The sequence below is a fragment of the Cuculus canorus genome, chromosome 2 (assembly GCF_017976375.1).
Source record: "Cuculus canorus isolate bCucCan1 chromosome 2, bCucCan1.pri, whole genome shotgun sequence".
NCBI classification, from domain to species: Eukaryota; Metazoa; Chordata; class Aves; order Cuculiformes; family Cuculidae; genus Cuculus; species Cuculus canorus.
The window spans coordinates 98352762-98376774 of NC_071402.1; the positions used below are offsets into that span (position 1 = coordinate 98352762).

Genomic DNA, 24013 nt, shown 5'->3' on the forward strand with positions numbered 1-24013 from the left:
TGCCAACTGAAGGACCATTAACACTTAACTGCCCTTGCAGTAATTTCCAGTCATGAGGGTCATGAGGATTTAATATTGTTATCAGTTGCAGCATATGTGGTTGTTCTCAAGAACAAAAAAAGGATGGCCTACTTTTACACTAGTTGCAAGAAACTTTCTTAACTTAAGCTTCCAAGCTTAAACTTGAATGCACTGACTGCGTGAATTTGGGCAATATGCTTTTGTGGAAGAGGAAGCTGTTTGCCAGCCTTGGCTGCCAATACATGTCTCTTGGAAAGAGTAACTAGGTAGAAGGAGGTCATACCTGGGTGCCTTGGTACCGCAATAGTGATGCAGGCACACCTACAGGCATTGTACACAGGCAGAGTATCTGCCACTGAAATTGCCCAGGCTTAAAATATGGCCGTCTGTGAATTGCAGTGTAAGGTTGAAATTAAAGTAATCTCGCTTATTGCTGTCTGACAGTGCAGTCTTGGGATAGGGGGGTACTTTTGGGGACCGTGCAGTTGGAAGATAAATTCTTCAACCCACTGCTCTGTTCATTGCAAAATTACTGATCTATCGGTGCATTGAAAATCTTGATGTCTTTTCTGAGATGGCACTGTTAAAATTAATGAGTAAATGTTTACTTTTTTCCTAGCAAATAATACAATTTATTATGCCTGATAACAAGCACAAACCATAATTAAAGATAAGGTATGTAATAAACTTTAAAAATACCTTTGTCTAGATTGGATTGTGGTTGGATTCGAGCATAGTATCCTTGTGTCGGTAAGGTCTATGTCAGTTAAGCACAGAATAATCTTAAAGTTGTCTTTATAGCAAAAACTGTGATTCTTCAACAAAAGATATACTTGAATTCTCACACCTCAGTTGTGTTGATTACGCTTGTGATAGTTGAGTGATTTCTGGATATTAAAACTGTGATGGAAAAGTGTTTTCAATTAATAAATAACTTCTGTGAAAGCACAGGATTTTGTGGTATATTACCTTAGTCATTGAACTGACAGACAGCAACCCCGTTAAATTTGATCTCACATTTGCAGAGAATGTTTTGTTTTGCCAGCTTTAGCACTGGAAAAAAAGAAACTTCTTTGCATCTACATGTTTATGATGTTTGGCTTTGATTTTGGTTACTCCAATTACAGCCCCTTGAGTCTAAATCAAATAGATGAGGCTTCTTTGATGTACTAATATGCCATCAGTCATTTTGTATGCATCTCTTTTATGCTGAAGCAAACATTTTCCTACAATACATAGGCTTTGTGGATCAGTGTGCTTTTCCCTGCTTCCAGAATATGATTGCTTCTATAATTCTTTACTTCATTTATTAAGTTTTAAATAGATCTTTTGGAAGCTTTTTCTATTTCCCTTCAGTTAATACAGTTTTGAAGCCTCAGAAACTGTCTTCTAATTTCCAACCCAAGTCAGTCATGGGCAATTTCCATTTTAATTTCTTATGTTACCCTTTTAAACAGATGTTGTTTGACCCCCACTGCCTGCCCTCTGTGCATTAAACTCCTAAGAAACTGTTTACCTGTTCTCCTAGATATTAGAATTTTTAGCTTAAATAAGCAGAAATCGTCTCCAACCACAGTGTACATTGGGTTTTTTTTGGCAAGTTGCTCTAGGTAATGCTTGTCCATTGGTGCGTGAACCTGGCAAAGTTGTCTTGGGTGCTCAGAATAAATGAATGAGGCTCTTTATGCTGCTAACAATGATCCAATACCAGTGAAGATCTGGAGAACAGGTCTTACAAGGAGCAGCTGACAGAACTGGGGTTGTTTAGTCTGGAGAAGAGGAGGCTGAGGGGAGACCTTATTGCTCTGAACAACTACCTGAAACGAGGTTGTAGAGAGCTACATGTTGGTCTCTTCTTCCAAGTTACAAGTGATAGGATGAGAGAGAATGGCTACAAGTTGCACCAGGGGAGGTTTAGATTTGATATTAGGAAAAATGTTTTCGCTGAAAGATTGGTCAAGCATTGGAACAGGCTGCCCTGAGAAATGGTGGAATCACCATTCCTAGAGGTGTTAAAAAAACATGCAGACATGGCACTTCAGGACATGGTTTAGTAGGCATGGTGATGTTGGGCTGACAGTTGGACTTGATGATCTTAGAGGTCTTTTCCAACCTTAATGGTGCTGTGATTCTATAAGATATACAATTAGTCATCCTGAGAAGTATGTCAAGCCTGACCAATATCTAGTACTTAATTTTGTTTACAGTAGCTGGCAGATTGCAGTCGTTGTCTCTTGTCACCAAGATTGAGGCAATGTTTAAGCAGGCTAGTTCTCTGCAGCCGATCAGTTCTGTTTTGATGATTAGTTGTGCTTTCATGATTAAGTCACAGAACCTAAACAGCAGTTTAAATGGTTTGCACAGAGTAAAACAGTTTTTACTGTTCTAAATCAGTCAGGCACATGCTGTGGGTTGGGCAATCCTGGAAGTAAAAGATGGTCTGTGCTGTGCCTTGGCACCAATTAACTGTTTTACTGTGACTGGCAGAGTCATAAGTGTAACTGGTCATGCCCTTCGTCATATCCCTACTGCTTATGTTTGAGCTATCTTAAAAGAGAAGATTTAAGTATGGTGTTCAGAAGATCTGAGTTACATTTTAACCCTTGTTTAAAATGTTTCCAATGTCAAAACTCTGCCTAGACCCTTCCAAGAAATGAGAGGTTGGCAGTTTATTGGCTCTGTCAGTGAATGCTGAAGCTACTTGGCACAACTGGCTTAAGGTGTTTGGGAATCACTGCTGATTATCTTCTGTCGCACAAGACTTGCATCAGCCTAGTCAAAAGGGAGAGAGGGGGCTACCACTGTTACCAAAATGTACAGTCCACCAAGGGGCAGATTCTGTTCATCGATAAAGGACAGACACTCTAACTCATCAGTTCATTTAGCAGCCAGTATTCCCTTGTAGGACTCAACTGTGAATTGTGTGAGGTGCCACATATCCACATAGATTTCAAGTTGCTTTTATGGTGTATGTTTTTTCTTACAGAAAGACACTTGTATCTCATAGTATCTTTTATTACTGTGATTTAGCACAAACTTCACACACACTGATGCATTGATTTTTCTTTTCCAGTTCAGAAACAGACAGCGTAGTCCACCCTTGGCTGATAGGGGTGTTCTGTTGCATGCAGGTATCTCTTATTCCTGCAAAGCAGCATTGTACTTACAAACACTGAAGTATTGGATTTGCTATAGAATAAGCCACAAAACTTGTGAAATCATCACACATGGCATGACAGCTGGAAAATATTTACACACAGCCAGTTAAATCATTTAAGGACCTGCAGTACATGAAATCTCTTACTATGAACTGCTGTGATTTTTTTTTCTCTATCTGATGTACTGAATTATGTTCCCTCTCTGAAAAAAAGATAGTTTTGCTTTTGTCAGTAGGAATGGATCAGATACTGAATTGCTTTTATGCTTGAGTGCAGAAATAAGCTATAAGAAACAACAGATCTCTATTAGCCTGACCTGAGTGTTGAGTCCTATACAGAGGACCAAGTCTAAAGGAGTACCTGACGAGTGACTAGAAGGAAAGACAAAACTTTATTTGCGGTTACATAAATGTAATTTTAGCTCAGAAATGGTTCCAGTTACAATACATTGACCTTTACAATAAATAACATTTTCTAGAAACAGATTTCTAATATAAATTCTGTAATAGCTCACTCATCCACCCACAGGGAGAAGTACTTCCATACAGAGACAACTGCTGATGTGCAGCTCATCTTCACTTGTAGCCTGTGCAAAAGAAAAAAATGATTTGTCTTTTCTCCCTCCTTTTTAAAATTCACTTCTTAAGATTTAAGGTTCCCTCCCTTACCTTGGGGAGTTCAGTACCTAAAAGGTCTGTGGAGTGGTTGCTCCTTTGCTGCAGAAGTATGGGATTAATATTCTAGTGAGGATCAATGAGAAGCAATAGCTGATGTTAAGAAACTGCAATTCACTTCTATCCTATTTCCCTTTTCCTAGAGGAATGTTTACCTCTCAAACCTCACAAAAATGGCTCATAAGACTAAAGCAGCTCTCTTTTTATTGCCAGCATCCCAAAACTCCAGGTGAGTACAGCCCATTATCAGTGCACTGAGGGGCAAAACTAGTTTCATGTGAGGCTTAAAACAGAAAATAAATTTGCCTGAAAACTCACTTAGTAGTCAAGAACATCGGAACTACCTCCGGAAGGTTTAAATTCAGCATAGAGAACACACGCATGCACTCACTCTGTTCAGTTCACAGACTTTTCTTTCTCACATGTGTGCTCTTCTGTTTGGCCACCAAGAAAGAAAAGGAAAATTAGCATCATGTAAGCAAACACAGCTGGCAGCACAAAAGAGATGCTTGAACAGTACCTCTATCTGATGCACCTGACAGAAGGAGACTGGCAAGACTGTTTACCTAAAAGGACACAGCTGAATTGTATTCTTGCACATGAAACAGGTATAGCCTTTTCTCCCCTCTCTAAACAAACATTCCTCTGCAATTAGACCATTCACATTTTGCTTTGATTTCTCAGCAGTCTACCAGTTAATATTAAAGGTTGAACTATAGGACAGAGAATTTGGATGTGCATCTCAGCAGATTTCCCACAGTAAATTTAGTTTCATACTGCAGTGGCATTTTGGTTAAGAAAGTGAAACACACTCTGATGACCTGTCCCCAGCATGGCAGTTTTGTGTTGCATATACACTGCGTTGAGTACTGAACTTGAGTAGTGGACCTGTTTCACGCCTCGGGCAGTAATAGTAAGGAAGTTTTTTTTTTTTTTTCCAAAGTAGACTTCTTACTTAAAATGCAAACAAAGATGGTTCTTAGCTGGACAATCTCTGCTTGTGCGTGAATCAGCATGTACAAATGTAAAACCAAGATGAAAAGGAAAAACTGCTGATTACATCAAGGCTATGAAGCACTGAAACTATCAGCACACTGTCTGCCCTCAGAGAGGCATTATCTTATCAGTGACAGACTGAATTTATTCTGTATTTTCAGTGGACTCTGAGCAGTATTTGGTCTCTTGCTTTTCTGTGCAGATGAAACTCTTGGGAATATCCCCATCCCTATTTCACAAAGAAGCTGCCAGTGCTCTTTCTGTATATGAAGGAAAATGGTGTGTGGAAGTAAATATGAGGGCTGAGAACCTGCTTCAAAACCATAACCCAAATCAGAAAGCTAGCATCAGAATTCTACCACTGAGTTTGCACCTTAACAGCTAGTTTTCCAGCCCTTTCATTCCAGGTATGACCTGACATTCTGCAAAAAAGCAAAAGTTATAGAAATAAAATTTATACTGAATCAAGACCTAAGGCTTGCTATGGTCTCTCCTAAATTCCTGACAAAACGATGCTTAGCCAAGCGACACAAACATAACAGCACAACATCACAGAGCCAGAAACTATTACTTTCAACTTCTGTGCAAGTTTTGTACTAAAAGCAAGCCTGATCTTATGTAAGAGGAATGACTTCTCCTTCCAAGGAGATGGGACAATCAAATCAGTAGAATTAAAAAGCTCAAAAATTTAAATTATATTCCGCTTTCAAAACTTAACATACTGTTACCAATGAAGATGTCAAATGATCATCTTGAGTACAGAATTTGGCAAACTCCCACTTGCTAGAGCCTCATGCAATAAGAAAATGGTCTTATGTTTCTTATTTGTTAGAGTGAGAAATACTTAGTCAAATTATGCATACGTTCTCATGGCACAGAAACTTAGCACCAATCCAAAGATCTGAGTCCACAACATGTGCGGGGCAGGAGGAATAGCCATGGGAATTCTGCAGCATTGAGGAAAGCAGATTTGTGATTTCTGCAGTTGTTTCACTAGAGAATCAGTCTTCAGTTTTTTTTAAAAAAAGATACCTGAATTTTAATTCCTTGAAGAAAAAAAACTTCCTGGCCTTCAGCATCAGCTTTAAAAATGTAAAATAAACCTAAACCACACAAGTGACTCACTACAAAACTGGAGGATGCTGCTGACTGCACTGATGTGTTCTAAAAGACAGCTTTATAGATAAAGGCACAGTGGATACAGTATTTAGCAGAAGCATGAATGGCAGCGTGGCAAATATGAAGTTGTAATTGCTTATACAATTATAATGTATGTTTTCAAGAGCATAATTCCTGCTAGAACATTTTGGAATTTGTGCAGAATGAATTAAGCCCAACATTTTGATTTAAAAAGAAAAATTAGTATTTTAAGTGGGCATTAACTTTCTTCAGGAATGCTCTAAAATGAACTTGGCATTTATTATATTAACACACCTGGAGCAGAAATTGAAAGACATCAAAAGCTGATTTTGCTTTCATTGACCCAGTTATTTAAAAATACACACACACACACACACTCTCTCTCAAGAAGGGCAAGGGTGAGATAAAGTAGATTTGTTTCAATAAATAGCCTAGAACTCCCATACACATAGAGTTAAACCTTGGCTTCTGAAGAAAGCAAATCATACCATTTATACTGCGTCTTGCTGGTGGGTATGGGTAAACATGGAAAACACTTGCATTAGCCCTTTGTAGCTCTTCATAGCCCCTCTCAGCACTACAACTCCTGCAGCCACACTCGGCTCTCCAGAGAAATGCAGAACTGGGCACAGGATAAATGCTCCTCAGTGCAGAATTAGCAGCCTTAGGGACTGTTGCTGGCTGCATTTGAGAATCAAAAGCATGAAACCAGTTACGAGCACCCTAAGTTTCTGCAACTTTTGACTATCGATTCCTTCCACTCCAGACAGTTCTTCTGACTTTTGCCCAGATCCATTAACAAGAGAAGCACAGGAACCACAGTGTTCAACCCAACTACTCTGTTGATGGAGGAAAGCCCAAAATTCACCATCAAATTATTCCTCATCATGGAGGCAGGCGATGGCCACTCGTTGACTTTTCTCATCTGCTCCCCCTGATCTCTTTCTACTGCTCCACCTTTCTGTATTAATAGATTCTCCACTATCAGATTTAAAAAAAAATTTAAAAAACTTTTCTTTTTAAAAAAAACCCATCCAAAATGCTCCCAGAGGAATGTTTTCTCCATCAGAACACAATGCTCCTCCAGCTCAGCCCAAGCATGTCAGTAAAGAGCCTCCAGGAAAGCCCAGTGTGGCCAGACAGTGTTGCTGACACAGATGCCCTCCCAAACAAGGCTTAGGTGTAAAAGTTTGGGATTTCAAGAGCAGTACTGGGTGCATAGCTTTAAAAGCTAACAAGCACTCTGGAAAAAAAATTATCCAGATTATAAACAGAAACATCAGAACTCCAACATAGCAATCCTTCACAATCATCTAAAGGGATCTCTTCAAGCCAACACATCTAGCCACTGAACAGCCACAAAGGAAAAAGTCAAACAATCTCATGTTCAAGCTAAAACCTTCCTCAGTACCAGCTCCCGTGACAATGGAGGTAGGTGTTGAACCTCCTGCTTCACATATTTCACCACAAGCATTTCACTACACAAATGCCTGGCACATTCTTTAATTGAGCATTGAGGCAGACTCAGATGAAAACTCACCTCACCTGAGGGTTCAGCCTTAAAAGGTCCAGAGCTCCTTAAAAGTGCTCTCTAAGCAAAATGCTCTTTGGGATGCTAAAAAATGCTCCTGAAGGTGCATCGCATGGAGTCCTTCTCACCTTTCTGCTACTGTTTTCTGGCTGAATGTGGCAGGCTCCAGAAAGCCAAAGCCTCTTCATAATTACAGAAGAAACCTAAGGCTGGATTTCTGTGCAGGCACCATACTTTCTACGTAAATACAAGGAACATTGCATCCTACCGGACACAGATGTATCACATTACTTTACAGATAATGAAGTCCAACTGCTAATTGAAAACTTCCTTTGAAAACAACATTTCCATCTGATGAGCACTACCCCTATAGCAAAGCAAGTCACAAAGCAGAACCAGAGATAAATACAATGCACTAAAAATGCTCTGTCTTTGTGTTCCCAACCTAAACTGAAAATAAAGATGGACTTTGTGGTCACATAGAGCTACCTATAAGTTGTAAGGGAATTTATCTATGCTATCTTTCACTGTTTTAAGTCAGCATCATGATGACAATGCTTCTCCAAGAGACAGAGAGGTGTGCAGGACACAAATCTGTATGCATCTCAGTTACTGTTGTTTGCAGCTTAACAGCCCTGCCTAGTTTCACACCAGTGATATAGGAAAAAAACCTTCTGAACTTCAAACAAACATTCAGCATGGAACATGCAAGACTTAAGATGTGGTCTTCTTTGTTCCTCTAACGGTGACAAGAGGAGTTAGCTGACCATCTAATCCTCCCTCCTTCTTTCCCCTGACTGTACTAGAAATTCATCCTTTCATTTGCAATTAGTTGATATTTTAGGAAGCTTTCAGTTCTGGAAAAACAGAAGTGGGCCAACATGTTTCACATGTGTTGGACCAGCGTCTTCTGTGCTTTTACTGTCATCCAGTTATCTGTCTTTGGAGCTGTAGTTGAAGGAGACACCATTTCTGATGGATCCATTGGTAAGGGTTTTGGGATTCTCCCTTTCAATCTTTTCTCTGCTGAAGATAGTGTCCTGATCACTGTCAAATTCTGACTCTGAGACCATCAGACTGGAGTTGTGTTCTGTACTTCTGTGTTTTATACCTGACAATAAAAGGCAAAAGAAGCTCATTAGGAAAGGTTTCACTTTTTAGGAACAACCAATCATCCTCTCTTCTGCTGTAATATGAAAGACAAGTGAAAACATTTTCTGCAATCCAGCGTAACAGCACCCACCACTGCCACCACTGATATAAAAACTGGCCTTGGAGGTATTATACACGGTTGGAAGATAGACTTCTGAGTTCACTACAAGCCCATCAAGTTTATGGCTCTGAAATGTGAATATATGCATAGCTAAGTTACTTTTAATAGCTTGTATATGGAAACTACTCTGTCTACTCAAATATCTGAATAACAAGAGCAGCAATGGAAAGTTATTGTTTCTACAGAAATGTTATGTCTGCCTTGCTAGGACAGCAGTTTCTTGGGATGATTTTATTTCCCTGAATTCCAGTATTTCCCCTGTTAAACACTGAAAGTCAGGGTAAGTCAAAATAAATGTGAAAACAGCATATCAGCTGAAGTCTACTAATATTTAACAGGGCACTTAGGGGCCAGGAGACAACTGCTGCAGAGCAAAAAAACCAGCGCCAAATTAAAGAATGTTCAGGGAAGGAGGGGTTACATGGAAAAATTCTGTTGGACAACTGTTCCAAATTAAGATTAACCAAGAAGCTCAGAGCAGTGGCTGAGCCCAAGGTCTCAAGAAAAAAATGAAGCGATTGTCCCCCAACTATCCCATTGTCTATGCTTGTCTCTGCCATTCACAGACTTGTAGGCCAGCTTCTGAGCTCCTCTGTACTGCAAGTGTCAATTCAAATACATTGACTGGAAGCTTGGTGGATGTTCCCAGCTTAAACAGACTGCACTTACCATATTTGGGTTGTAGCTCCATTCTCTCCTGCTCATCGATGTTATCTAGGATGGTATATTTTGTTTTCTTTCTTATCTTCGTCCTCTTTCTACTAAAAAGTAAGTTATCACAAAGACATTCAATTCTCACATACACACAAATCCACTCCCTCTTACTTTTCGTATACTTAACTGCATACCCCAATACACAGAACCTCATTGTACTTTCTCTCTTCCACTTAAAAAGAGTTGTTCCAATTTATACTGGTATAAAGCTGTACAATCTGGACCAGAGGGTATACTTTATTTTCTCTCTGACATACAAAGATGAAGAAAGCAAGGAAGATTGACTTGCTTTTCTACGCCACAGGGGTTCAGTTTGTACAATTTCAACATAGTAACTAGAGACAAGGTAGACGCATTCATATTTCCAAATAAAAATTCTGTAAGAATTGGTTAGTCCCCAAATTTATTTGTTTGTTTATTTTTAACTAAGAGAATTTAAGTGATGCTTGGCTGATTATGCTTACAGAGAAGACCACACAAAAATGAAGACTTGCTCCCTTATATATGTGCAGGGATAAAGGGTCTGTAGGCAAATCTCAACCTGTTCTTTCTTAATTTAAATCCTTCACCAGCACGTACTTTCTCAGTGCTGCAAACATCATCATCTGTATGTTAAGCTTCAGTTATTTGCAGGTGTTATACATCTGCTTATTAATACAGAAGGAGAAGTCTCAGAGCTAGAGAACTGCACAGTTCACAGTGGAGAAGCCACTTACTGCTCAGCTGACATTATAGCAATAGCCAGCCATTTGTCCTCCCCTCTACAGTCTTGTAAAAAATGGAGTTCATGTGGCAACTTAACAAAGCCTTTAAAACCTCCAGACTCCAGCCAAATCTTGGACTACAGTGTATTTTTTCCTGCAGTTTTCACAAGGCAAAGGGCATCTCTTGATATTCTGCCCTGTGGAGTATTTCCCTCCCCTTTTTTCACATGCATCTGTATCAACTAGCCCTCACGCTCTACCACAAGCCACACGAGGAGAAAGCACAGAAGCAGCTCCATAAACACTTCATAAACAATCCCCTTCTCATCAAATCCACAGAAGCCTGTGAGGCTCCACCACACACTGTAGGGATGGAGTGGGACACGCATCTATTTAAACCTTTCTACTAACAATACTGGTCCTTCAACCATAGAAATGAAAACAGTATCAACACCTGTGCACTTCAAACAGCACCCTTCATAAACTGCAAAGACACTGGAGAAAAAAGTTAAAAATCCAGAAAGATTTCAACAGTGTTTCTATTTTTGCTAACACCTGAACAAGCTATCTATTTGCTGGGCTTTTTGAGCAGCAGCAAAAGCACTTGCTGCAGTGACAGAACTTGCAGGAGCTTGTCACTTGAAAGAGAATTTCTTAAAGGTTCACTAGAAAAGACTAGAAGGGGGGCTGAGAGGGAAATGATGTATGGTAGTAGGCAAAATTGTTTAACAAAAAAAGAAGTGAGAAGATTGCGTGACTGAGATCACTACAGTACTTCTTGCCTGTCAGCTAGATGCAGCCCATGTGTCCACCGTTCCATTCGAAGGGAGACATCAGGTTGGGAGCAGCTCTCTTCCCAAAGCCTAGAAGGCTCCTCTGCCAGTGACCTGCAGTGCATGCCTCTTTTTACTTAGCATGGAGTAGCTGGAGGATTCAGTGGGAGCCCAAGAAGATCTGCAGTATACTCTCAGCATTTTAACATAAATTATCTCTTAATATGAGGACAGCAGCATTGGCTTTCTGTTTTTCAAAATGCAGAAGAACACAGAGCCACAAATGGATACTCATTTTTTTCAATGAAAGTCTGTCTATATAGAAATAGCTACAGGAAGCTCCTCAAGTGTCTGAAAAGAGTTCAGTGGTTTAGCACTAAGGACTGGACTAAAACATAGCACTGTGTGCAGTTTTTCAATATACCCCATATCAAAAAGAAACACAAATCGCGTACCTTTTGCAGCAGCAGACGCAGAACCAGGCAAGCCCTACCATGATCACAATCAAAATAAAACCAGATACAGTCACATAGAGTATACTCCACTCTGAAAAAAAAGAAATAAAACAGTACTTTGTAAAGTAATATGAACAAGATAATTTCTAATATAACTCTATTAAAATAACCAATCCTGTGGAATGGGGAGTGGCAACAGGAACTAAGGAAAACTTAGCATCTTCAAATTCTCAGAAGAATCTCTAAAAATTCTTAAGCTTCTAGACTGAAAGTCCATGTTTAAAAGTCTTCTTGTATTCCTATGCCTTTCACCATACCAAGATACCTGAAGTCTATGCAGGAACTGAAAGTCAAAAGGCCATGGTTTCCACGTCAGTTGTCATTCTATAACTGAAATAAGCATAGGAGTGCGCTGGGTCTGGCATTTTAGTAGTGCTTTAAAAGAGCAGCTGACTAGAGGAAGATACTTCTACCTACTCAGTTACATTTGTATCCAGGAAAACATAAAAAGGATATATAAAGATGTGCAATAATGTGAACTACAACATTTGTAGACTCACTATTTCTGTGTTATTGTTACACTATGGAACAACACAGCATTAGGGCAGGGCTGCAGGAGGTCCCAGCCTCAGGCTTAAAAGGTACCGCCCCATTTTGGTCAATTAGTCTTCACCTACTAACCAATGGATTCATGGCCTGTGAATTATTGGCTTGCCGCAAGCTCCTTAGAAAGTTCTATAGATTTACCTGAAGACTAGTGCAATGCTCAGCTAATGTCTCAAAGGCTGCACAGTATTGAGAGCGGAGTTTTATTCCAACTTAAATAGAAGACCAATTTAGTTAATTAAAGCTATTAAATATTTGAAATAGAGAGGCTTAGCTAATATGTGAGGTGTGCCACAGAATATATACATGATTCAGCTGTTGGAACTAAATTGCACCTCCCAGGTGCAACAGCCAAATTGAGAGAATCAGTGAAATTAACCATGCTAAGAACCTGAAGTTTTAAAGGTAAAGATATTGGTTAGTCTAGAACATCGATATTTTCTTTCATAGGTCAGATCATACTTCTGACACAGAAGCATCAATTACCCACTCAGAGAATCTAGGCTGTTGCCTCTTTTTCAGCTTTGGAACAGTCAGCTGAATACTACTCAAAAGCTTTACAATGCCCACATTATTCAAGAAGCCTTTCGACAGGCCCCAAATTGTTGCAAAATCTCTTTTTTCCTCCAATAGTGTTACTTTTTTAAATTTAAATTTTAAAACTATCTTACAGAAGGGCTACTACTGTCAAGACATTATAATTTCAAGATGTTACTCAAAATTTTTTTTCTATAGAAAGATATTGCTGGACTGGGAAACAAAGAGACTGTTTTAGTCTTCCCTCAGCATCTACCTCCTAAGTGCTCCCCATTCTGACAGTTAATAATCAAGTCTCACAAGATGATGAGTTATTCTTGAAATACATCTCACAAAAACCAAACTCACCACAATTACTCTCTCCATCATTTAGGTAACGATGAATCAAGTTCTCCATCCATAGCTGGTAGCAAATGCAGCGCTTTGTTATGGGGTCACAGTGTCCGTGTCCAGAGCATTTTAGAAGACAGGCTAAGAACAAAATCAAAGGGTCAGTTGCATAAATGGACAATTTGTCATGCATCTTCTCACTGCGAGATTAGATTGGTGGTGAAACATTTAGTTCATAATATTCTGAGATTTTTTAAATCTTCCTTTCTTTTGCTGTATGTGTTAAATAGATTTACAGTTCAACAGTGTTGGTTTTAAAGAGAAAGATAAGAATGTATTTTATAAATACAATATTGAAATTGTATGCATACAAAGTCAAGAACAGTTTATTCCAAGCAGAAATAAAGATGAGTTAAAGGTGTGGAATTCAGAGCTGTTCCTTTCTTTGTGATGTATTTGTAAGTACTCTAAACCTGGGAACTAAGGAATACCATGTACCAGAAGACAAGCATCATATCAATAAACTAGGATTTATTTCAGTATTTCAAAAATTATATTCAGCATCTGAGCCCAGAATGTTTATATATATCATACGCTTAAAGTAGTAGCTATTGCTGATCAATGCATATCAGACTAACATAAAACTGGAAGAGTAAACGAGTGGTGTATCTTTATCCTCATTCCCTAAGCTTTCCTGATGTAGAGCGGGCTAAGAAGTGCTTTTGCCTGCTGTTACAAATGATGTCTTTGAAAAGAAGAACACAAGTAACCAGTCTACCACAAATGAGCAAGCATTTTAAGTCTTCAACATCATCTTTTGGAAAGCTACATCTAAGCCAAGACACCAGCTGGCAGACAGAAGGCTTTCATGCACTGTTTCCAGGTGTTACGTTAGCCAAACACCTGCAAAGTTCTAAGAAAAGCAAACACAACCCAAAACATACCAGCTGTGTCAACCCGCAGGACCTTAAAAAGCAGAAAGTCAGCCTTCTCTTTCAAAAGCTGCACGTGCAGAGTTCGTGAGACATCTGACGCCTTTATCACCTTGGAAGAATGCCCATTCTGTACATAGAACACAACCGAGGTGCTGTAGAAAAGAACAGCTAAGGTCATGACTGTTGTCAAAGATCACTTTTGTCAGGCATACAGTTTACTGCCTTTAGTTTTGTTTGTTTCTGGAAAGAAAACGTCACCACTGATAAATATCTGAGCCAGGAGCACCCTGGTTTCTCAGTTTCACAGAAGAAAGGTGAGGTAAAAAAACAGATGTAATTCCCTCCTTCGTCTTCCTGACTCTTGCTTTAAGAGAAATATATACTCATTTGTTCTTCTCATTCTCATCTAGAATCTGTCACAAAGTGCTCTGAAGCAGTTTGAGTAGCTTTAGGAAACTGAATAAAAGAGAATAAAAGAAAGGCTCAGAAGCAAGGGAGTCAGAGAACTTCACGTGGGAGCTCTCACTCCCCTCCCTTTTTAAGTTTGGTGCTGTTGATCTCATCTTGTCTCAGCCACCTTAGGGAACATCTTTATCCAAAGCGCAGTAATTTGAAGCTGTGATTAAAAATATCACAGCTATAAATGTTAGATTTTTCCAAACTGTCTGTAGATTTTAAGAGGTTCCCTGAAAGCTAAGTAGACATTAAATGGGTTTTAAATTATGAAGTAGTTAACAAGAAGTAACTTAAAGATAACTCATGTCAGCTGGTTCTACCAGTCATGCTAAGAAGTTTCTACCAGAACGCACAGCTATCTCTAGCCCTCTAATACCAAGGAGAGGGGGTATTTCCAATTCAGAGTAAGATACAAGACTATCCACTGCATAGTTTTCCCTGAAAAACTGGATTTCTGTCACCAGTTACCTGAGAAAATGTTTATCAAATACTTCGAATAGCAAAACCTTAGAGAGGAAGCAGAAGAAAAGGGGAATAAAATAGGTTTGATCAGATACAGCTGGAGCCTTAATTTGAAATACAATACTTACTTCATTGTGAGAAAGTCTGTCTGTGTCACTCCATCCAGCACTTGGGGAAAAATAATAGCATTGTGTAGAACAAAGACACTGAAATAGACCCATGTGCTTTCTTTAAAGCAATAAACAAAAAAATACCAAAAAAACCCACTACGCTGGGAATTTTCAATTATTTTTCAAAACAAAACAGTTCTGAGCCTCGAGAGAGCTCACTTCATCAGTTTTCTATCAGAGCAGAAGAAATTCACCTTTTAAAGTACATACTGTTGAGACCCATAGCATTTTTTTTTTGTTATCTTAGAAATTATTATTGTGCAACTAATTACAAGCCATGAAATAGCCAATGAAAACCACAAATCTTCCTGGCATGGCAGGATATCTTTGTACCTTATATCTGAGTAGGCTTGTATCTTCTGAACTTTGATATCTGAATCCAAAACATTCAGCAATACAGCCAGCTGTCTCACCAGAGTGTCTTTCTGCTGTTCACTCAGCTGTCCCACCCCAACTTGCAGAATCAGCTCCACCAGACCACTCCTTCTGGGATCTGACAGAAGAACACGATACTCCTTTAGAGTCCAGCAAGTATTTCAGTATCAACTGAAGACAACATGCAGTACTCAGAAGTATTTATTAATAATACCTTCTCCTGCATAAAACCCATACCTTTTATAACCCAACTCTTTTGTGTTCTTAGAAAAGTACTTAGCCTACATTTTCATATTCCCTCTGAAACAAACCTGCTGAGACCAAAGACAGCAACCCAGCTTATCAGTTGAAAGAAAGCACTTTTGTGTGTACTTCAGTTTGGTGTTAACATATTTCGGTGCAGAATAGCAAGCTGTGTCCCCCTAACTACTGCCTTCTTAAGGTCAGAGGTAAAAATTAGACTCACCTAGTGCTTAAGTTCCCCGCTAGTTATCTACCACTGGTAATCACCCCGGAAAACAGAGGCAAAGATGGACTCTCATTGTAGCATGCCAAACTGTGTGAGGGAGTCTAAATGAGGATGGTCAATTTGAGAAACAACAAATATGTTTACCTTCATAAACTGAGGGTTTTTTAAAATAATACTTCAACTTCTGGAGTGCCTTGCAAATAAAACAGGCTTCAAAGATACTCAATGAGAATCCTGAGCCAATTATTGTGACTACATTCAACAATAAAGCATGGAACAGAAATAAAAACATTGCCCAGAAACCAGACAAACAAGAAATGTCTGACAGACCCAAGATTTTAGACTAATTTCCTGAAACCTCAGCATGCTTTCATCACATAGCCATTTATCCTGCATTTGAAAACAACTCTATATATAAGCAATACCAAACCATCAAAAGACAATTTAAAAACCTCTGAAATTCTTTGAGGCTTGTTTTTGTCCTTCAGAATGAAAGAAAGAAACAAGCATGAAGACACACTTTCAATCATCAAACACACAATTGCAGCATTTATACCTAAACTTAATGCTCAGCTCCCATTTCTTCCCTTTGGCCAAACTGATGAACAACCAGAAAAAAAGAAATAAAAACCTACAATGAATGAAAAGAAAAAAAAACTTAATAAAAATATTAACTAGGAAGTATGATTTTTATTTCTTCATGCTTCCAGTAAGGCAATGGGTTAACAGGTAGTTAGGAATCCTGACAAGTTTTCTCCTCTCAGGCAATAAGAAGGCAGGAAGAGAGAGACTTGTTCACATTGTGTTTTGACTTTAAGAAAACCTTGTCAGCATTGAAATAAATAAGTGAAAAGAAGATAGAAAATGAGGTATTCACAATGTATTGATGAGCTTGTAATTGTCATACCAGGCTGCACTTCAACAGTTGCTGAATCAATATCTGAGTCTCCTTTAGCATCTGTTACTTTCAAGTGAAAAGTATAGGTTCCTTCCACCAGATTTGTTAGCTGCAGCACTGCCTCATGGTCTGAGCCGTGGATCACATCCTGCAAAACAAAGGTAGTAGGATGATTATACCCTCAGAGTGAGTTGCAGGAGTGACTATCAAGTCAAGTATCTGGCATGACACTATGAGTTCTTGCTTTGGCTTTTGGGACAAATGTGACCTACTCTCAGTTTACAGCAGAGTAATGCAAATTCAGAAGTGACAGTTAATGAGGATGTCTGCACAGTATAGTTATTTTCATTAAAAAAAAACCCAGACAGAGCAACTAACATTCTCAGGTACTCATTTGCTTGGAAATGTGACAGTTCTGCTATTATTTCTCAATTTTACCCCAGCATTCTTAGTTCTGCTTTCTTATGACCCAAATTATTTCCTTTCTTTGGTGTTCATATATTTCCAACTATCATCTCTGCTAGCTATATTTAAGCTAAACTTTTTCAATTTCTCTCATACCGTCATGTGAATTGCTTCTAGAACTTTATTACCATTTTGCTATTTGTCCTTTACCAGTTCTTGCTGATTTGCCGCTGTCTTCCTGAATGCAAAGTGCTGTCCACAACACTTTATGCAGATAGGCAAATAGAAGTTACTGGAATTTTAGTAGCTGATATATAAACTTCATTTTATGATGAGGTACTTCTGCTGTCTGCCCCCACGTGGAGAGCAGATTCCACTGCCCTATGACTCAGGCTATTCACCACAGTCTGCCAGGCAAGGTAACATTACATCTAGCACCAAACATCATTTTTATCTTTAACTGCAGGCTTTGCCTCATCTGCTACCAGACATGATTCCTTAAGTCTTTATTGGTACTTCTTGCTCTCCCAGACTATTCTTCATTTGGGATATACAGAGTTAGCTTGTTACTATCACCAATTACTCTTTAAGACACATAACTTTATTCTTCTGCCTGGAGTCATTGCCAGCTAAACCCACTCTGCTGCAGTCCTTGTACATAGCTACCATACTCTATAGCTGTACCGAAAACATCACAAGTCCCTTGAACCAAAGCATTAGAAAGAGCAGAGGAGGCAAACCAGAACCAGACACCATGCCTCAGCATTGTATAAGTCGTATCTGCTTGCCCTGTTCCTGTGATGCTACATGCACAACAAGAGCCAAATGTGACTCGTTACAAACTTCAAGAAGCTTACCCCAGCTGCTGGGCTTTGACCATCCCGAATCCACAAATATGACACAATCCCCTGGTCGTCAGCAGACCTTGAGCCATCCAAGGTAACAGAGTTATTTGGAAGCACTAGAACATGCTTCCCACCGGCATGTGCCTGGGGTGGACTGTTGTTTTCTAGTCACAAAAACAGTGGAGGAGAAGAATTTACTTTCAAAATGTACTACATGTGACATGCCATTGCCAATACACCCACACTGCAATTATTTATCTGATGATTACAGGCAGTAACAACAGGATTTTATGTCAAAGGTACAGGGAAAGGATGAGTGGGTACGCAGAACTAGTCTCCAGGATTATTATAACCTGACAAAAGCAGAGCTGCACGATGAGGGAAATATCAAGAAGAGGTGCCATCCCAATAGGTCTTTCTCAAAAAGCATTGTGACTCTATTTACAATCTCAGAATAACTTAAGCATCAGATATTCTCAGTCAAGCAAAAAGATTTTCTGCCTACTTAGAAACATCGCCCAGCATGAGATCACCATGTTGGACTCTTCTCCTCTTGAGAATCACTTGGTACGCAACAGAGGCATGTGTAAGGTTTTACATCTTCAAAATTCCTATATTTAGGCAAAATGCAATCAGGAAACTTAGAGTAAATCTAGTTCCCGAATGCTTTCTGCCTACTGCTAGCAGTGAAATTAAGGCATGCATTGGGAAGTACAGCCAAACACACCAAAGAAACGCAAACACATTCTCTTCCCAGAAACAAGATATCAATGACTTTGTTTAGAACACAACTGATAAGAAAGAGATCCAGGAAGCTATGAGGCTGAGTGAAATACCTCACTGGTCTGAATATCATGTTGGACATAAGTAATTCAATTTTGGGTAGATCTCCAGGGCACTGGCTGTAACTCTATTCTTTAGAACAGCCCAAAGTTCTCTGTGATACAAATGACATTTTTGTCTCTTCCAAATAAACTAGTTGATTAAACTTGACTATTGAGGCATTGAATATTTTTAATATTGAACCTTTGACTGTAGCCCATACATATTGTGGCTACACTTGGCAGCACGAATGAGACAATGAGATGCATCTGGGCAGAGCTGCTGCTATGTGTTTCTGTCTAAACATATAACAAACTCTGAAACAGTTCAACCAGTGTTGCACGTGGGTAAAACCAAGTCCCGCTTCTTATCCAAAATCCCTTTGTTCTGCAGTGATACCAAATGAAAATGAAACAAGGCCGCACTGTTTTCAAGAAGATCAGCAGCTAAGATTCTAATGCAATTCTATTATCATTTCATAAACGATACAGGTACCATATTTGCAGAGCCAGAATGCATTGCTTCCCTCAAAAACACAAGGTATGCAACAGAAAGCTTAACTCTGGACTAAACAGGATTTGAAATATATTATCTACCTTCTTTACATACGCCCATAGAGATTTCTAAAATCACCCCCTAAGAAACAACATGAGGCCAAAAGATGGTTGGATTATAACCACCTGAAAATCTGAAGTTGCAACAGAAGTTAAAGCTATGAAATCAGTCAGGAGTACCTGACACTAGCTCTGTAAAAAGAGCAGTGAAGGTGGTGAAGGGTCTAGAGAACCAGAGGTTCTGAAAGGAGGTTGTAGTGACATGGGTGTTACTCTCTTTTCCCAAATAACAAGGGACAGGACGAGAGGAAAAGGTCTCAAGTTGCAACAGGGGAGGTTTAGATAGGATATTAGGAAAATATTTCTTCATGGAAAGGCTTATCAAGCACTGGAAGAGGCCGCGCAGGGAAGTGGTTGAGTCACCATTCCTGGAAGTATTTAAAAGGTGTGTAGATGTGGCACTGAGGGACATAGTTTACTGGTGAATGTGGTTGTGCTAGGTTAAGGGTTAGACTCAATGATCTTAGATCCAACCTAAATGATTTTGTGATTCTATGATCCTATACAATAGTTATTACTATCCTAAAGCCTCTTCTACAGCAAGCATGCTGGGTAAAAAAAGAAAATCCACCACAGCAACTGTTCCTCTGTATCAAAAACCCCAAAATATTAATGGGTCTTTTAATGTTTTTAGGTGGAAATCAGTATACTCTGAGACCTCACTTCTCAGTTGTTGCTTAAAACCCACAGTAAAACTGCTTTGCTGCTCAAAGCTTAACTCTAAGAATAAAATAAAAACATATCCTCTTAATGAAGTAGACACACCATGGTCTGTATATATTTAACTTCAGAAAAGGTTGCAATGATCAAAGTTAATTCTACCAGTTACTCACAACGCTACTTTACAAAATAGCAGTAACTGTTCCTAAATACCCTTCATATATGACAACAAATACATTATCCCTTTCTGTCCTGACTTCCTTTACATTCTGTCAGTGACTGAATCAACTGGCAAGTTGCTTACCATGTCCTAAAAATCAGCAACTAGGCTTACCTTCCTTCACAGTAATAGACAGCATGGATGCACTGCTTAAGCCCTGTTGGTCTTTCACGGTCAGTCTGAAGCGGTAGGTACCAACCTGAAGACCAGTCACAGTTGCTATTGCTTTGTCACCATTTTCCATCTGTACAGAGCTTGGTCCACTGAAATAAAACATCTCAGAAAAATAATCCTGCACAGATAGCCAAATTGTTCTTTCAGCAGCAGCGCTCATGCCATTTGCTTTTATGTATGTTGCAGTTCTTCCACCAATAATAAGCACTAAGGGTTAAAGAACTACATGAGACATCAGTTTAGTTCAGAGAATTCATAAATCCATTTTTTGAAGACATACAGAGCACCCAATCATTACATACTCAGTTATTAGAAGAGTAGAAAATGCATCCCAAGTTCAGCCTCCTCACTGCACTGTTTCATGGGAGCATGCAAATGCTGTTGCTCCAAGAGCCACTCACAACTTTTACAGGATGCCAGCAAACTTCTTCCTGTACCATAGATATGACAGCTGCACGGATAAGTACCTTGTCCTTTTAATATGGATCAGTTAGTTTTGCGCATAAACGTACAATTACAAACTTTTGTATAACATTTTCAATCATCGTTCAAGACTGTTTTAGTGGCCTACTACTAGAAGCTCAGACTAAATTGTCAATTTACTCTGTTATTCAACAAGTAAGTGACTAAGAAACCCTAGTTCTCAGCACTGATGGGATAACTTGGTACATTACAGGAGGATACCCAAGCCCATTAATAGCTTTTTAAAAGGAGACATGAAAGTTCCTGTCATTTCCTCTTAACTTTCAACAGAAAGCCCCAAAATGACACATGGCAAAACAGAGGCAGAGATTGCCTAAGCTTTCCAGTAGAACTTAAAATTCCTTTCTCTTACACCATAACCACCAGAGCAGGAAGATGTCAAAGCAGTTCTCAAACAGCACATCACCCATCACAATTGCATAAGAGGCTCTGGCACCCAATCGCTTTCACTTTGTTCTCTGTTTCACTAGGGATTAGTAAAATCTCTAGACACCTGATATTTTCCCAATGGTAGAAGACAATGCCTTGGTCATCTTGGCTTTTGCTTCCATCCAGCGTAGCACTCTCCACTGGGAAGGTCAATTCCTTGTCAGGGCCAGCCACTGCTACTGGAGGACTGTTATTTTCTGTAAAAACAACATTTAGTGCATGAGATTCTCCAGGCAGTCATTGACAAGAGCTGCCAATCACAGGAAAGATTTTACACAGAATATTATAATACAAATATGATATAGAATCATAGAATGGTTTGAGTTGGAATGGATCAGCTAGTTCCATCCCCCCTGCCATGCACAGGGACACTTCCCACCAGACCAGGCTGCTCAAGGCCCCATCCAACCGAGCCTTGAACACCTCCAGGGAGGGAACATCCACAACCTCCCTGGGCAACCTCTGCCAGTGCCTCACCACCCTCATTGTGAAGAATTTCTTCCTTCTATCTAATCTAAATCTTCCTCCTTCCAATTTAAAGTTATTCCCCCTCAACCTATCACAACAAGCCCTTGTAAAAAGTCCCTCCCCAGCTTTCATGTAGGCTCCCTTCAGGTACTGTAAGGCCACTATAAGGTCTCCCTGGAGCCTTCTCTTTTATCGGCTGATAGGTATAAACCATAAGTATAACACACACAAGCTAGCACAAAATACTAGGTGAGAGAGGTCAGCTCTGCAACAAGCCAAATCCCACAGCAAGTACATCCCCTTTTCACAGTCATATCTAAAGGCACAGACAGACTCCAGAAATTCTGCAGGATGCTAAATGCATTGTATGAAGTGGTTTATAAAAGGAACGGTGAAGTATTCTGGTTCCACCACTGCATCTCTTTCAAAACTCCTCAGATGGATATTGATATTCTTTGCCCTCAAAGAAGATACTGGCCCAGGTTTTCTGCTGCTCAAGGTCAGCACAATGACAATTTACAACCTCTGAGGATTTAGCCCATAAACATATAAGCATTTATTCTGTTTTCAAACATGACTTCAACAATAGCATCTTTCTAGTTCCATACTCTAACAGGACTAAAAGGCACCATCACATGCTGTTCTTCTATTAATGTTCTTGAATTCTGCACTAAATGTCCACTGTAAAGTTTTTCCAGAAGCAGTCATCTACAAAATATGTGTAATAAACAACAATAGGAAGATAAAAGTGTAGCCCTATGGTGGAATGTGAGATATTCAGATGCGCAGAAAAAGCCACTTTGGATGTAGCAGGCAATCACATTAAAAAAAAAATAAAAGAAGCATTAAAAAAAATCATCTTATAAGACTCGGACCATTTGGGCCCACTCATCGCTCAACTCCCAAATCTAAAAAAAGTGTGAAAGATGTGGTTTTGGAAAATTCCGTGCTTGACACTTCCCCCTAGAATGCACAAGGCAGTTCTGGTGAGAATTCAAATTACACAAGGATTCCTGAAGGAGAACTGTAAAACCATAAGACAAACTGAGGAAATCACTGATTGATACTCAGAACAGCATTGTAAAACAGACTTTGTAGGTTATTAAACTAGAGAGCTGCATGTGAGGTTTTAGATGCACACTCAAAGCACATCTCTGTGCAGGCTGCCTTACATAATCAAGTTCGTGTGAGCCCTCAGGATCACCAGCTGGAACTTCTATGATGCTGCACTTGTATAACTGCTTGTTTTGACAGGAAATAGAGGTGGAAGAGTCCTTGATGCAGGGATAATAGACAATCAGACTGCCATCTCTGGTACAATGCAGGTAGATGAGGTGTTTGAGGACAGTGTGAAGGCATCAGGCTGACCTACCCCTGAGGGACTCAGATGTGCCTGCAGCTGACTTACCAGGCTGTACGATCAGTGTGACCTCAGCCGTGGACCGCTGCCTTGCAGAGTCTGTGACAGTCAGCTGAAACGTATAATCTCCTTCCTGCATTGCAGATAACTGGAGGTACGGCGTCCGCACTCCCTACGTGGCATTTGAAAAGACAGAGAGTGTAAGATAAAACAGAAATGCTTATGGATTATGAAAGGTCTTGCAGAGCAAGCGTGAAGAAAAAATCTGTTCTAATTCATAAACGCAATGTTTGAGCAAGCGGTTTAAGCACCTTTTAGACAATGAAAAGAAAATTTGATGTACATACAGAGGTAAGGTATTCACTACAGCAACTGTCCCTACCAACCCAGAGAATTATCTATAGACAGTAAAACTGAATTTATTATGTTGGCCTAACAGCTGCATTATTTCTGAACAACAATAACCATGGAATGCATGGGACATTAACTTTCTCAATTAGGAAATTAAATGGTGATGGAAATTACCACAACTCTATTTCCTTATAAAATATAAACTATCTCTATTTCGTTAGAGATATTTTAAAACCAAACATGACATTGTATAAGGTAATAAATAGAAATACTTATAAAAAACATTAAATGCAAATCCAAGTTTTACTTGATTCCAGACAGATAAGCTTATGGAAAAAACATATTAAATAAGACAACTCTGTCTGAGTATGTGCTTCCTTCCAGCAGTATTTTTTGATATCTATATAAGCTCATAAAACCACTGGGCCTAGCTACAGCTCCTTTTGCTAATAAAATGAAGCTTGTGGCATCTCTCTTATGAGGAGTAACACATTACAATATAATT

General features: G+C 39.3%; 1 protein-coding gene across 8 annotated transcripts in view; it reads right to left on the reverse strand.

The window, feature by feature from the left end:
* Window positions 1-49: 49 nt before the first annotated feature.
* The window catches only part of KIAA0319 (KIAA0319 ortholog), a 60608-nt gene continuing 36644 nt past the window's right edge, over window positions 50-24013 (reverse strand). For 5 of the 8 annotated variants that reach the window (XM_054058500.1, XM_054058496.1, XM_054058502.1 and 2 more), the window contains 11 exons: window positions 23206-23329; window positions 21394-21526; window positions 20358-20506; window positions 17940-18091; window positions 16657-16825; window positions 15269-15428; window positions 13857-13999; window positions 12931-13053; window positions 11440-11530; window positions 9463-9554; window positions 50-8631 (listed from right to left, as the gene is read on the reverse strand). In XM_054058500.1, coding sequence (XP_053914475.1) covers window positions 8453-8631; window positions 9463-9554; window positions 11440-11530; window positions 12931-13053; window positions 13857-13999; window positions 15269-15428; window positions 16657-16825; window positions 17940-18091; window positions 20358-20506; window positions 21394-21526; window positions 23206-23329 — 1515 coding nt within the window. In that variant the 3' untranslated portion in view covers window positions 50-8452. The remainder of the gene's footprint in view (window positions 8632-9462; window positions 9555-11439; window positions 11531-12930; window positions 13054-13856; window positions 14000-15268; window positions 15429-16656; window positions 16826-17939; window positions 18092-20357; window positions 20507-21393; window positions 21527-23205; window positions 23330-24013) is intronic. The other 3 variants (XM_054058499.1, XM_054058498.1, XM_054058497.1) reach the window with 3 other exon arrangements.